Source organism: Octodon degus, unplaced genomic scaffold (assembly GCF_000260255.1).
Source record: "Octodon degus isolate 3935 unplaced genomic scaffold, OctDeg1.0 scaffold00026, whole genome shotgun sequence".
NCBI classification, from domain to species: domain Eukaryota; kingdom Metazoa; phylum Chordata; class Mammalia; order Rodentia; family Octodontidae; genus Octodon; species Octodon degus.
Window position 1 is genome coordinate 631257 of NW_004524602.1, and position 13572 is coordinate 644828.

General features: G+C 46.6%; 1 protein-coding gene across 1 annotated transcript in view; it reads right to left on the bottom strand.

Moving 5' to 3' along the window:
* Positions 1 to 625: 625 nt before the first annotated feature.
* The window catches only part of Chrna3 (cholinergic receptor nicotinic alpha 3 subunit), a 30849-nt gene continuing 17902 nt past the window's right edge, over positions 626 to 13572 (bottom strand). Inside the window, exon 6 of the mRNA XM_023712551.1 lies at positions 626 to 759. Within this exon, the coding sequence (XP_023568319.1) occupies positions 679 to 759 (81 nt within the window). The 3' untranslated portion in view covers positions 626 to 678. The remainder of the gene's footprint in view (positions 760 to 13572) is intronic.

The window sequence follows — 13572 nt, forward strand, 5'->3', positions numbered from 1 at the left end:
TGGCATAAAATTAGACTCTGACTGGTGTCTCTCAAAAAAAAAAAAAAAATAGAAGAAGTAAAACAGGGCAAGAATAAGTAACAGGAACGACTAAATATGATATGAATATAATTTTTATTATAATATATCCAAGTACATATGTGTGTATGAGCCTGGAAATTGAGTCCAAGCCTTCACACTGAGCCATATTCCCAGCCTTTTTGTTTTGAGATGGCTTTGGCTAAATTGCCTAGGCTTGTTTCAAACTTGTGATACTCCTGCCTTAGCCCCTCAGGCAGAGTGCTGGGATTACAGGCCTGTGTCACCAAACCTGGCTCCAAGATTGAACTCAGATCCTTGTGTTTGCCAGTCAAGCACTTATCCTACTGAGCCATCTCCCCAGTCCCCCAAGTAATATTTTTATTAAAAACCCATCTAACCACTTCTACTACACAAACAAGCTGATTTGCAGAGGAACACATTTTGTGGTGTCTCTCACAGTGAGAGGAGCCTTTTCTTCTTAGATTATCAGGGTGGTTCTCTCCCTCCCTAAATCCTGAGTACAGAGTCACTGTTCAGAGGCAGCAAATAATTTGGTCTTTTGTCTCAGTGTGTTATAAAAACATGAGCCCAATTTATATTTATGTATTTAATTTTTTTTTTTTTATTTTTTGTAACAGGTGGTTGAAGATTGGAAATTCATAGCCCAGGTTCTCGATCGAATGTTTCTGTGGACATTTCTCCTGGCTTCAGTTGTTGGATCTCTTGGGCTTTTTGTTCCTGTTATTTATGAATGGGCTAGTATAGCAGTACCAGTTCATGTTGGAAATACAAATAAGTGAAACTTATGAAGGGGCTGCAGAATGAGTATTGTTAGCAAGCACCCATCTCTTGTGGCATGGTTACAAATATGGCAACATAGAACTTTTTAAAACTCAATGCAAGCTATAGCCAATTAGTTGTTGGTAACATTGGTTTATCTTAGTAGATTGTCCCTTAGAACCTCTACTTGCATGGCTAAAATTATAACAAAAAACAGTGACGAAACAGTATCCAAACTGTCCTACAGAAAAATCTAATGTTTGTATCCTGGCAAATAATACTAACCTATAATTATCAATGAAGTTGATCTTTGGAATCCAGGAATGTTCATTTGTATTTAAAGATAGATTTAAATTTCTTCAGGATTTTATAAAGGTATATACCTTTTGGGTCTGTTTTCTGAAACAGCATTCTGTTAAGTTTTCCAAGCTGGCCCCAAACACATGGTTTCAAATGATCCTCCTGCTTCAGCCTTGTAGGTAGTTGGAGCTGTAGGCGTGTGCCACCATGGCCGGCGTTCTTCTGTCCTGTATGCACTGAGTAACAGATAAGTTTTAGTATACCATACTGCTATGTTTAGTAAGCTGACTACTCAGTACATAAATACTTAATGTGATGCTGATACTTCTGCAAGCGTCTTAAATAAATGAACAAGGGGGACTGGGAACTCCAAGACTTACATTATTCTGCAGATGCTGAGTGTTGTACCAACTATTTTTATACCTTATCTTTCTCTGTGAAACCATGCAACCATTAATGCCTATGGACATGCTGCGGGGTATCCCTCAGCAAGAGGAATCCAAACAATTCCAGTCTCCTGTCCACATTCTCCACAATTAGTAGAGTCATGTATGGAACTGTGGTATCATTTCTGTATCTTTGATCTCAGAACCGGCTACTGTAGTTACACAGATCCCATTTTATAGGGATGTCTCTGTCCGAATCCTCTATAAGAAAACTATCTTCCAAGCTAAAAGATTATATCCCAACTTGACATAAGCAACTAGTTACATACCTCTAATGTTTCAGTTTTCTTTCATTCCAGCAATTACAGTAATAGAGCCTTAGAACGTCAAGGGCCTTTAGGTATAATCTAGTTTAAGTCTATCTATCAATAATAAGGTATTTGTGAGTACAGTAAAATGTATCACAGGTAAACAGTTAAATTTCATCTCTCAAATAATCCTGACTTACCTACGACCAGAAAGAAAACACTGATAGAAAACTTGCATTTGATTTAGAACTCTTAGCTGCTCAGAGGCCAAATGGCTCATTTATTAATAGAAAGTAACCCAGCTATGTTCAAGTTACTACTCTTGAGAAGACAGAAGGGTCCCTTGTGTCATTTATATTTTATAACAGGTCAGTGCTTACTGTAATTTAATGAGTGAAAATGTGTGCTGTAGTTGGTAAGTGTCCCCCAGAGGCCTAAGTGTAGAAAGTTAGTCCCGAGCCTGTGAGGCTTTTGGGAGCTGGGGCCTGGCAAGAGGAAGTGAGGTCACAGGGGATGTGTGGCCTTGGACAGGATAATGGCACTTCTTCTCTTACTGCTTTTTGGATGCCAGGAGGTGAAAGGCCAAAATACACCTTTTCTCTTTTAGAGTTAGCTGAAGTACTTTGTCACAGAGACAGAAAGCTAATACATAAAATTGGACCTAAGAAGTGGGGTTGTTGCTGCAGCTATTCTTGAAAATGTTTCAGAAACCTTAGGAATTGGTTCGTGGGAGGAATCTGGAAAATTGTGGGTGCCATAAACAGAGCCTAAGGGGTGACTCTGGTGAGGGCTGAGGAGACCACAATGCGGATAGAAACAGGGACAGGAAAGGTGCAGTGGAGCTTTCAGATGGAAAGGAAGAATTAGGCACCTTCCAGGGCATTTTGGCAAAGAATATGGATTCCTTTTGTTCATATTCTGAGACTCTGGGAATCTGGACTAGTTTGTCTGGCTGAGGAAATTTGAAGGTAGTACAGTATTGAGCCTACTGCCTGGGTAGTGCTGGCTGCTTTTAGGCAGCTTTACAGTGACAACAAAAGGTAAAGAAAAAAGATTTGGGAAGCTTGGTTTTGCCTGAGGGGTACGTTTAAAGGTGCTACCAAAGAAGATACAATCTTAGAGATTAACACCATTAAAAAGAAACAGCATACTTTGTACCAGGACACAAGGAAAATGCCTTGAGGGTACCTCAGTTTACCCTCACCCACCACAGGCTCAAAAGTGGAAAGGTATAAGCTCCTGTCAAAGACTCCTTAGAGAAAAGAGCCCCAGGATGCCCTGCTTAAGTAGGCCCAACTAGGGAACTGTCTCCTTGGGTTTCATTTCCTGTGTGTACCAGTTGAGCTACTCCACTCCACTCCAGCCATCGTTCAAGCGGGCCCCTGCACAACTCAAGCTGGGGGCCTTGGCAGCATCCACGCGATGCTAGTTTTGCAGACAGGGATGTAGAATTCAAGGGCTGTGGACTCATGGATGCTTCCACTATGATTTTAAAGGCCCGTCTAGGAGGCCTGGTATTGTGCGGCAAGGTCAGAGTCCCTGCAAGAGCCCCTGAGAGGTGACTCATGCAGTTGTGAGACTGAGGCCAGCACTGCAGTGGAGACTGTGGGCTGCAGCAAGCACAGCCTCGGGGCTGGCTGCCTATGTCCTTGGGATCCTAGTTGTTACCTGTGTGTATCGGATAGCAGACATGGACACCATGTTTGCCTTGAGGGGCTTCAATCTTGCTTTGATCTGACCCTTCTGTGTCTCTATTCTTCCCTTTTGGAATAGGAATGTTGACCCTGTACCATAGAATCTTGGGGTATGCAACGTTCTTTCTGATTTTGCTAAGAGCTTACTGCTGAGTTTACCTTGAGTCTTGAAGGAAACTTTGGACTTTTAAGCCATTCTGGAACAGTTAAGACTTTGGAGACTCTTGAAGGAAGACTCAATGTGTTTTGCGTTATGAGATGGACATAAACCATTGGGAACCAGCGACAAAATATTATGATTTGGGTCAGTGTGCCTGGAAAGCCCATGTGTGCTAAGCTCACCCAGCAGCTTGTGGCACTCTGGGGAGATGGTAGAAGCTCCAGCAGTGGTGCCTGGTAAGAATGCGAGGCCATGGAGGGTGTACCCACAAGTACTGGGGCCCAGCCCCTTCCTCTTTGTCTTGTGGCCCCATGAGCTAAATAGCTTTGCTTCAGTGTACACTTCACACTGGATGTGCTACCTCACAACAGGCCAGCGGACCAGTGATAGAACTGGGAGCCAGATTCACCTTTTTTTATTCATTTTTTTATTAGTACATATTTATAGCACAGTGATTACATTCAGAATGAGGAGCTGGTCCATGTACGTAACACATCTTAATTCATTGTACGACCCTTTCCTTCTTCCTCCAACTCTAGTCCCTTTTCCATTTGTAAAGGTCTGCTTCCCTGAGTCCTAGTATCCATCTTTTATTTTGCTCTTCAGATTACTTATAGTTTGGGTTTCTCATAGAAGAGAAGCCATTAAATATTTAAGCTTGTGCATCTGATTTATTTCACTTAGCATGATGGTCTCAGGGTTCCCCCATTCCCCACAAATGGCTCCTTTATCTTTCTTTATAACTGAGTAATACACCATGATGTATAAATACCACATTTTCTTTTCCATTCACTTGTTGAGAGACATGTGGGCCGCTTCCACGATGGCGCTATTACGAGTTGCCCTGCTATAAACATGGGGATGCCTGGGTCGTCATCACAGGGTGTCTTTAATTCTCTTGGGAAAATACCTAGAAGGGGAATACCTGGGTCAAATGGAATTTTCTAGCTTTAGTTTTCTGAGGAATCTACAATGGGGGGGGGTATCTACAATCAATGTATTAATTTGCATTGCTACCAACAATAGGATTCTCTTTTCCCTGCAGCCTGTCCAGCATTTGTTGTTATTGATAGTAGCCACTTTTTCTGAACTAAGTTGTTTTAATCTGCATTTATCCAAGGACTAATGATGATGACGTTTTTCATGTGTTTATTGACTACTTAGACTTCTGAGAAGTGTGTATTCATTTTACTTGGTTACTTTTTGACCTGGGTCTTTTATTTTAGAGGCATGATTTTTTGGGGGATATATATTTTATTTTTATTTTTATTTTTTCAAAATTTTGTGTGTGTGTGTGTGTGTGTGTGTGTGTGTGGCCAGCTCAGCCCACCAGGGGGCGGGGCTGGCTGGCATGTGGTGCTGGGGGATTGAACCGTGGTCCTTGTGCTTTGCTAAGCTTGTTCTAAGTAGGTGCTTTAGACCACTGAGCCATCTCACCAGCCCGGGGATATATATTTTAGATATTGGTCTTCTGAGGAATAGCTGACAAATTTTTCCCCCATTCTGTAGTTTGTGTCCCACTCTGTTGTTTGCTTTACAGTGCAGAAGCCTCTTAATGTCCCATTTGTTATACCCACTGGTATTTCTCATGCAATTGGGGTTCTGTCCAAAAAGCACAGCTGACCTGTGTTTTGGGGAGTGCCTAAATCCAGGAGTGGGCTAGTTTCTCCTTACAAACCCCCTTGATGCTGGATGGGCCCAAAGAATTTTTTTCTTTTATGTATTTGGCACAGGGTCTCACTACACAGCTCGGACTCGTAGCGATCCTCCTGTTTTCACCCTCCCCAGCGCTGGGATTACAGGCATGCAGACTCAGCTGAGGGTGGGGCTGGCTGCATGTGGGACAGGGGATAAAACCCTGGTCCCTGCGCTTGCCAAAGTAGGGGCTTAATCCGCTGAGCTATCTCGCTGAGCCTCTGGCCCAGTGAATTTCTGTTTACTCTCCTGTATCAGGCTTTGTTTTTAGCCTATGCCTCAGGGGACCTGCTTTTCTCCAGTGCATGGTTTCGAGACTCCCTCCCTTGCTTTTACTGCTTGATGACTATGAAGCTGATTAGCTCAGGTACGTGTTTTATGAAGTGACAGAAAGCTCACTAACAGCATGAGCAGTTTGCATCAAACCAGACTCTGTCTTAGCCTGTATACATTTTAATGTTTTATATCATTTTGTTAAACATTTTTGTATGTCAATAGATTTTATAGACCTCTGCCTTCTGACTCACAGAAACATGCCACAGTGTGCTACAGCTATCAGTTTTTATTTTTGTACAGGAAAAGCATCATAACTAGCAAGAAGATTGAGATGGTCTCTGATCATCTGTCAGGCTACTCAGATTTAGAAATGTAGTACGGGAATGTTAACTTATGACAGTACTTCTCAACAGGGCCATTTGTGCCCCTGAGGTGAGCGGTTGCCTGGTTTGTTTTTGGCCTTTTTTTATTTTCTGAGGTGATATTTAGCAGTGTCCAGACAGTTTGGTCTTACAGCTGGTGAGGGAGGGGGCATGTCACTGGCCGCTAGCAGGTAGAGACTAGAGCTACTCACCATTCTGTGGTGCACAGGGCACAGCCTCCATCCCCACCCCCAACACAGTTACCAGCCCCAAATGTTTATGGTACTGAGGTGGGAAACCCTGCTCCAGTAGCTCACACTGCGGCCTGAATGTGTCTTCCTAAAATTCCTAAGTTAAAATCTAATACTTAATGTATTGACTAACATTCTCACTAATACTATTCCTATGTTAAAGTCTAACACTCCATGTGGTAGAGGCACAGCCTTTGAGAGACTTCTGGGTCACAAGATCATGCCCCCACGATTGGGGTCAGTATTTTTATAGGAGACAGACTGCCCCTCAGGCAGGGGAGGACACAGCCCCTGAGGAAAAGCGCCTCTCCACACAGGGAGGCTTGCTGATGCCATATCTTGGATTTCCCAGGCTCCTAAAACTGGAACAAATTTCTGTTTTGTTACTGGGGTGTTGCAGCATTTTGTGATATGTGCGCCAAAAGAGCAGGACAGTTCATCAAGAGTGAGTGAATGTGTGACTTAGTATAAACAGATGACTGGGAGGTGTGACCCTGAGCCAGGAAAGGCAGTAGAGAATAAGAAATGCACAGTAAGACATGAGATGGGGTGGAGCTGGAATACTCAGCCTTCAAGGAGATTATGGGCCAAATAAGAATCACCACTGGAAAACCTATGACTTCACATTTCTGAAGGAATTTTTCTTTCCAGTTAGGATCCAGCCACTAAAAAAAGAACATGTGACATATACTGTGTACAGCACACTATTTATCAGTTATATTTAGACATTTCCCTTACCAAAAGACTAGTTAAATATTCATTTATTTATAGTAAGCATTGTCACTTTTCTTGCATGGTTATTTTTGCCAAAAATCAAGTTAACTGGAAAATAAGCCTTGAAATGGCAAAAGGAAGCTGGTAGAGTATAACTAAGTGTTTTGCTATTCAGAAACACCCCTGCCCTGTCTACAGGCTTCAGACCAACCCCTGCCAAGCTCACACATCATCCCTGACCATCAGGGGTTGCAAAAACAACCCTGCGGTCCCCAGGATGCACACCAGGATGAAGACCCACAGAAAGATACGGTCGATCACCATGGCGACGTACTTCCAGTCGTCCTGAATCTGAAAAACAAAAAGAGAAAAAAACATGACAGAGAAAACAACATGACAGGAAAGGCAAAGTGAATACATTCTAAAGATTAAATGTTTAATGCGATGCCTTGCCAGGGAAAGCCCTTTACCTCCAGTGTAGAGAAAGTCCCCCCGACCCCCGCAGTTGGTGTGGTCTGAAATCTATCCTCCAGTTTTGCTTTCTGTAGTTCAGAAGTAGGTGTGAAATATTTGTCATATTTGTTGGGTTGAGACAGTGTAGCCTGGGCTGACCTCAAGCCAACAGCAATCCTCCTGCCACGGTGTCCCAAATGCCGGAGTGTGCACCTCCAGGCTGGCTGAATAACCGGGTTTTTCTAAACTGAGTTCCAATTTGGTAAAGTTGGTAAAGCCAGTTATTTACATCTCTGTGGAAGCATATGGGACCTTTGAGGGAATGGCTGATATGACCCACCGTCATCTGCCATTGCTTGAGAGTTCCTCTTGGTACCTGGTTTTAGGCAGTCATCTCCCTTTCACCTGTTCCAGAGTGAAACACCTGTCAACAGCCGCCATCCCTCTGCTCCCCACCGCTCCTGGGACCGAAATGCCCCAGGGTCTTCAACACAAAGCCAGAGCACTGCAGAAGACGGGTTACTAACCAGGTCAAACACCAGAATTAGCTGCCACGGTGAGTTGCAAGGCAGAAAAAAGAGCAAGACTAATTGTATATAATACAGCTCTGATGTAGGCTTGAAACAGGAAGGAGAATTATGTGGTAATTACACTCCCAGACAATTGAGAAAGCAAAGAAACCATAATTGAATTGAGAGAGGGGGAGAACCCATGAATCAACTGATTCGGAAGCAGTAATCAAATAATGAGGAGTCGGCATGTCATTGTGGAAGATGTGGCTTTTTTTTTCACCATTGTGACCCTGTGTTCCTGTGTCCTGTCAATGACACCAGAAAGTCATGGAGGAAGTAGGAATTGTCCTGCCCCATTTGCCTCTTGAGAGACCCTACATCTACTCACTATAGACTCTAATTCCTGCCCACATTCTTCAGGCTAAGGCTCGGGAAGTGCAGGCTGGAAAACAGAGGGCTGGAGGCGAGCTATCAGAATCTCAGCTCTGCCCCTTTCCAGCCAAAATGAATGTCCTTTCCTTAGTCTCAAATTCTTCTGTAAAATGGGGATAAGAACAGTGGCTGCCTCAGCATGGTCTCAGCAGAGTCCTTACCAAATAGAGGTCATTTAAAAAAATGAATAGGTTCTATCACTGTGTAAATTGCCTTTGATAGCAGCTCACAAGGTTTAGCCTAGTGAAGAAAGTTGGGGGACCTAGTATGATATCCCACACCTACAATCCCAGCTACCCAGGAGGCTGAGGCAGGAGGAGTGCATTTAAAGCCTGTAAGATCCTGTCATAAAAAGTAAAAAGGGCTTGGGGTGTAGCTCAGTGATAGGAGCCCCACCCCACCTTCAGTCCAGGACTGCACATGAGCACACATACACAAGGAGCCAAGAGGACGCACTTATCCTCCTGCAAAGCACAGTGCCAGTGGCAACCTCTGCAAACCTGGAAACTAATGCTGTCAGGTAGAGGGTGCTGGGCACAGGAGTGAACTGGTCCAAGCTCCTGGCCTCTAAGCCCAGCCAGACCCTGGAGACCAGACCCAGGAGCAAGAGAGGACAGAGCTTTCATGGCTCAGGAATTGGGGATGGCAGCCCCTGAGGATCTCTGTGGAGGAGACTTGTGGAGTGCTTTGCCTGGTGCTCTTTGCCCTGGCACTCGAGTCAGAGTGGCAGGGCCCAAGGTCTCCCTCCCCCAAGATAAGAGTGGGCTTCAGTCTGGGAAGGAGGGAGAGGGCCAGATGTCCCTACAGAGACAAGGCCACCTGCACAAGAAGCAGCTCCTTGGTGACTGAACCCAGTACATAGCCTGGGTAACTTCAGCCTTGTGTAGCCCCAGAACCACACCTGGCTGATAAAACTCACAGAGCACATAGACCAAGGACTTAACCTCGCTGTCCTCAGAGGCTGGAGGATCTGGAAATGCAAAGGAGAAACAAGCACTTTTAGAGAAGAGCCACGTGTGAAAGGTGTGAGACGTGGTGGGTGCAGAAAATAGAAAAAGCTGTGATGAAGTCGGAAGAGGAGGGGAGGGGTTGGCGGCTGCTGGCCTGGGAGGAGGGGAGGAGGAGGATGGGATAGAACAGGGGCAAAGGCTGCACACCAGGAGCTCAGAAAGTGAGAAGGAAGGGGTGGGAAGCAATCAGTGCAGAAATAACCCCAGATGGATAAAAACAACTCTCAGCAGGAAACAGCTCATGGGAAGACCAAGCCCACCTGGTGAGACGCTCATCTGCTACAGGAGTTCTGCTTGATGTCACTAGATTTCTTTACAAATAGAAGATCCTAGTGGCTTCTAGACACTATTACAAAGGCACAACACTCAGATTAACTTAAAACTTCTCCAAAAGTGGCAATTCCCGAGGATGCTATTTTTTAAGTGCTTGAGGGAAACAACTCCAACACTAGCATTGTTACCCTGCTTAATGCACCTTTAGTGTGTGATGTGGCGGTGCACATCTGTACCCTCAGCACTCTGGGAGGCTGAGGCAGGAGGATCACAGGTTTGGGCCTAGGCTGGGGAACATAGTGACTCAGCAAGATTCTATTTTAAAACATAAAAAGGGGTGTGTGGGGGGATGACTGGGGATTTGGCTCAGTGCGAAGGCCCTGGGTTCAATCCCCTGGCACCCCCTGCCCAAAAAAGAATCACACAAGACCTGTACACACCAACAAGACAGCCAAGATGGTCAGCTGTCAAAACTGCTCAAACAAACCACTTCTGGGGGGCCAGGGGAACTAACTACATAGTTTTCTAACTTGGTAAGCCAATCCTAGCTCTAACTCTAGCCCTTCACAGGTGAGACCAAGTGCAAGCCTAGGAAGATGACCAACAGGCTTTGAGAAGACATAAGCCAGGGTGGGCTCTGTGACACTCCTGCCTCGGGCTCCAGATTGTCCAGCCTGAGAAGGGAAAATCCTCACAATAGTGAAATCCAGCAGAGTTTATTCAAGCAGCACAAACAAATCCCTTTTGAATAGACAGCTCCCAGCGAAGGGCAGACTGAGGGTGGGAGCTGATGATTTTACATGGAAATAGGAGGGAAGCACAGAACACTCCTTTGGCTGCAGCTCTGACAATCATCCACTGGCCACATGGGCTATAACCACTAGTAGTCATCATTTATAGCTTACCTAGTTAGCTGTTTATAATTTAGTTAACTGGCTGTGGGGCCTTCTGCAACTGGGGAACACTCAGTTCCTGTGATAAAACTGACTGACAGTCTCTTGGGCATGGGGCAGATGCCCAGTCTAATCCATGCCTCCCATGCATTTTATTTAGCAGGAAGGACACCACTCACAGGCCCACAGGTTGCCAAGCAGGGTAGTTCAGATAGAAATCATGAGTTGGCATAGTGTAGCTCCATCACTGGCTCCGGGCTTTGAGAGCCAGGGACTGAGCCTGCAGCCTGTGACTGAGTGCTCAGTGCTCGGAGAGTTTATCATGCTGACCATGAGCTGAACCCGTGCACCAAAATAAATCTCTGGTCCTGTAAGTTGTAGGTGGCAGGTATTGTGACCAGTGATGGGAAAGTGCCCAGGCAGGACTGAGCTTTCCGTCCTCCTGCCTCAGCCTCCCAGAGTGTGGGATTCTAGGCATGTATCACTGTGCCCGGCTCTGTCTCCATTTTGGGAGACTTGATGGTGGCTGGCTGTGCTGCTCACAGGCTCTTGGATTTTGGGGATAGTGGGGATGTCAACCATACACCCCAGGTCCTCCTAGACATCTGGCCTGTCAAAGTCAATTTCCTGGCTGATCCTCAGAGAAACTACAGTGGCTACAGTCAGGAATAGGTACTGGCTTGGAAGGCAGTCAACCAAAGTAATTCCAAGAGTATGGGGAAGATCAGTGAGTTGGCCCAGGCCACCATGGGGCGGCAAGGGGGAGGACAGAGGACATGGCAGCAGCTTGTGGTCGCAGCCCTGCCAACTCTCAGAGCAAAGGATATGGGAACCTACCTTCCCCATTTATCTCAGAGGCATCCTCAGGATGAGGGGCTGGGAACAGCCTGGGCTTCAGTCAGGGTGCCTGGAAGCCAAGGACAGTCAGACCCAGCCAGGCGGGAGCAGCCCATAAGGAGAGTGATGTCTCTGTACACTGAACAACAGCCGTGAGTCAGTTACTTGGGGCGAGGGGGTAGGCGGGTCCTCTGCTGGCCCAACTCGCCCGAGCCCTGAGCAGTGCTCTCTGTTCTAAGTGCCACCTCCTATCCCTGAGGCAAGCCGCCAGCCCTACCAGACCTCTGCCTTCTCTTGAAGAAACAGATAATTCAGACTGTGTTCCCATGTGGTGGCAGGTGACCAAGCGGAGCTGGGGCTGCTCTGGACACTGACACACGTGCTTCTGTACCACAGATCCACTGCCCCACCACACGAAGTCGCTGGCCTGGCTCTTCAGTTTGTCACTTCTTTTCTCATTTACTTGTCTGTCTCTATGTCTTACCTTCTGAAACTCTAATGCCCTGCATGGTGTCTAAGGAATGATTTTTGGAATAAATATAAATCCTAAGATCTGAAAGGGCTAGATTATGTATGGGCACTTAGAGCTCAACCTTCAGTGAAATCATTGCTACTTAAGAAATAGGTGTATCAGAAGTGGGTGAGGAAAGGATGGAGGGTTCTGCCCAAGTTGTCCCTATGGGACAGATAAGGGAGTACACGGGTCACCGAGCCCTGCCTGAGCACAGCGATCATCCGACCTAAAGGCCTCAAGGCCGTTCAAACCTCCTGGCTGAACCTTGCGAGCAGTTGGGGCCTTGCAGATTTCAGAGTTGCTCTGAGGGTGGCTGTGGGGTGAGGGTGGCCAAGCCATCTCCTCCTGTGCCACCTGCCCTGGGTGCCAGCCAAAGAGGAGCAGGCAGTGGTGCCCCTCATTAATTTTCCACCACAGAGCAGGTGCCAAAGTCACTCGGGAAATAGCTCTTTGCTAAGCAGCAGCTTACAGCAGGGCTGGTTAACTGTAGAGCAGAGACTCAAGAGGACCAAGTGTGACCTGGTTACCTGTGGGGGGGGGGTGTACAGAGAGGGTCACGGCCACCACATGGCATCTTTATGTAACACTTTTCTGTCTCCATCCTTGACATTACTTCTGGCATGTGAGTTTTAGAGAAAATACAACTGAGTTCATTCAATTTTTCAAACTAGGCAAAAAGATTATGAATAGCTTTTTCACAAAAAAAGGTATCTTTTGTCAACGAACTTAGAGCAGAGCTCTCACCAGGCATGGTGGCCGACACCTGTAAAGCCAGCACTTGGAAGGCTGAGGCAGGAGGATCTCTATGAGTTCAAGGCCAGCTGGGCTGCACAGTGAGTTCAAAACCAGTCTGAACTATATAGTGAGATCCCATTTCAAAAAACCAAGACCAGAGACGCAAATCTGTGCTCTAGGTGCCTGGTTGCAGCAAACTATTCAGAGAGCCATTCCCTGACCAGGACAGTCTTAACCATCATCATCATCTGGGCTGGCTCGCTTAGGACCCTGGGACCAGCCGACAGAGCTATTCCTGGAGACCTACAATGACTCCAGCCTCTACCAGGCCAACGTACCTATAGCTCAGACCTCAAGGACCCTGGCCACCACAGGCCAGATAGTATTACCTTCATCCCTGGGTCTGCGGAACCAGCCACTGAGCCTCCTACCTGCTGCCTTCTCTGGCAGCCCTAGGAGTGGGAAGGATGCTGGGCTGCCTTTTGCCTGTCACTGCTGGGATTGTCTGCAGCTCTGTGGGGCCTGTGTGGGGGGCAGCAGCTCCTGCTTGTCTGCTGAGGACTCTGTGGAGGGGACTGGCAAAGCTAACTGGGCCAACAAGCACAATGGGTACCCCCTACCCCTGACCATGTAGCCTCCAGGAATAGCCAGCAGCTCAAGTCTACCATAGGAAGCAGTTTCAGCTACCTTGGCATCAAGCTCAAAGGCATCAGGACAAGCAGGATGCTGGGGACCACCTGGTATGAGGCATCATTTGTATTAGTACCTGAAAGAGCTGCACTCGCTCACAGGCCTCAGAGGGGTGCTCAGTCCAGGCTGCTGCTCCCATTGCTGCTGCTCTGGACAGTGGCCATGACAGCCTGGTGAGCTCAGGTCTCAGCCAAGATGAACTGATAGTGCAGATCTCCCAGCAGATGCCAGCAGATGCCACTGCCTGGAAGCTCAGGCTGTAGGGGGCTCCAGGTA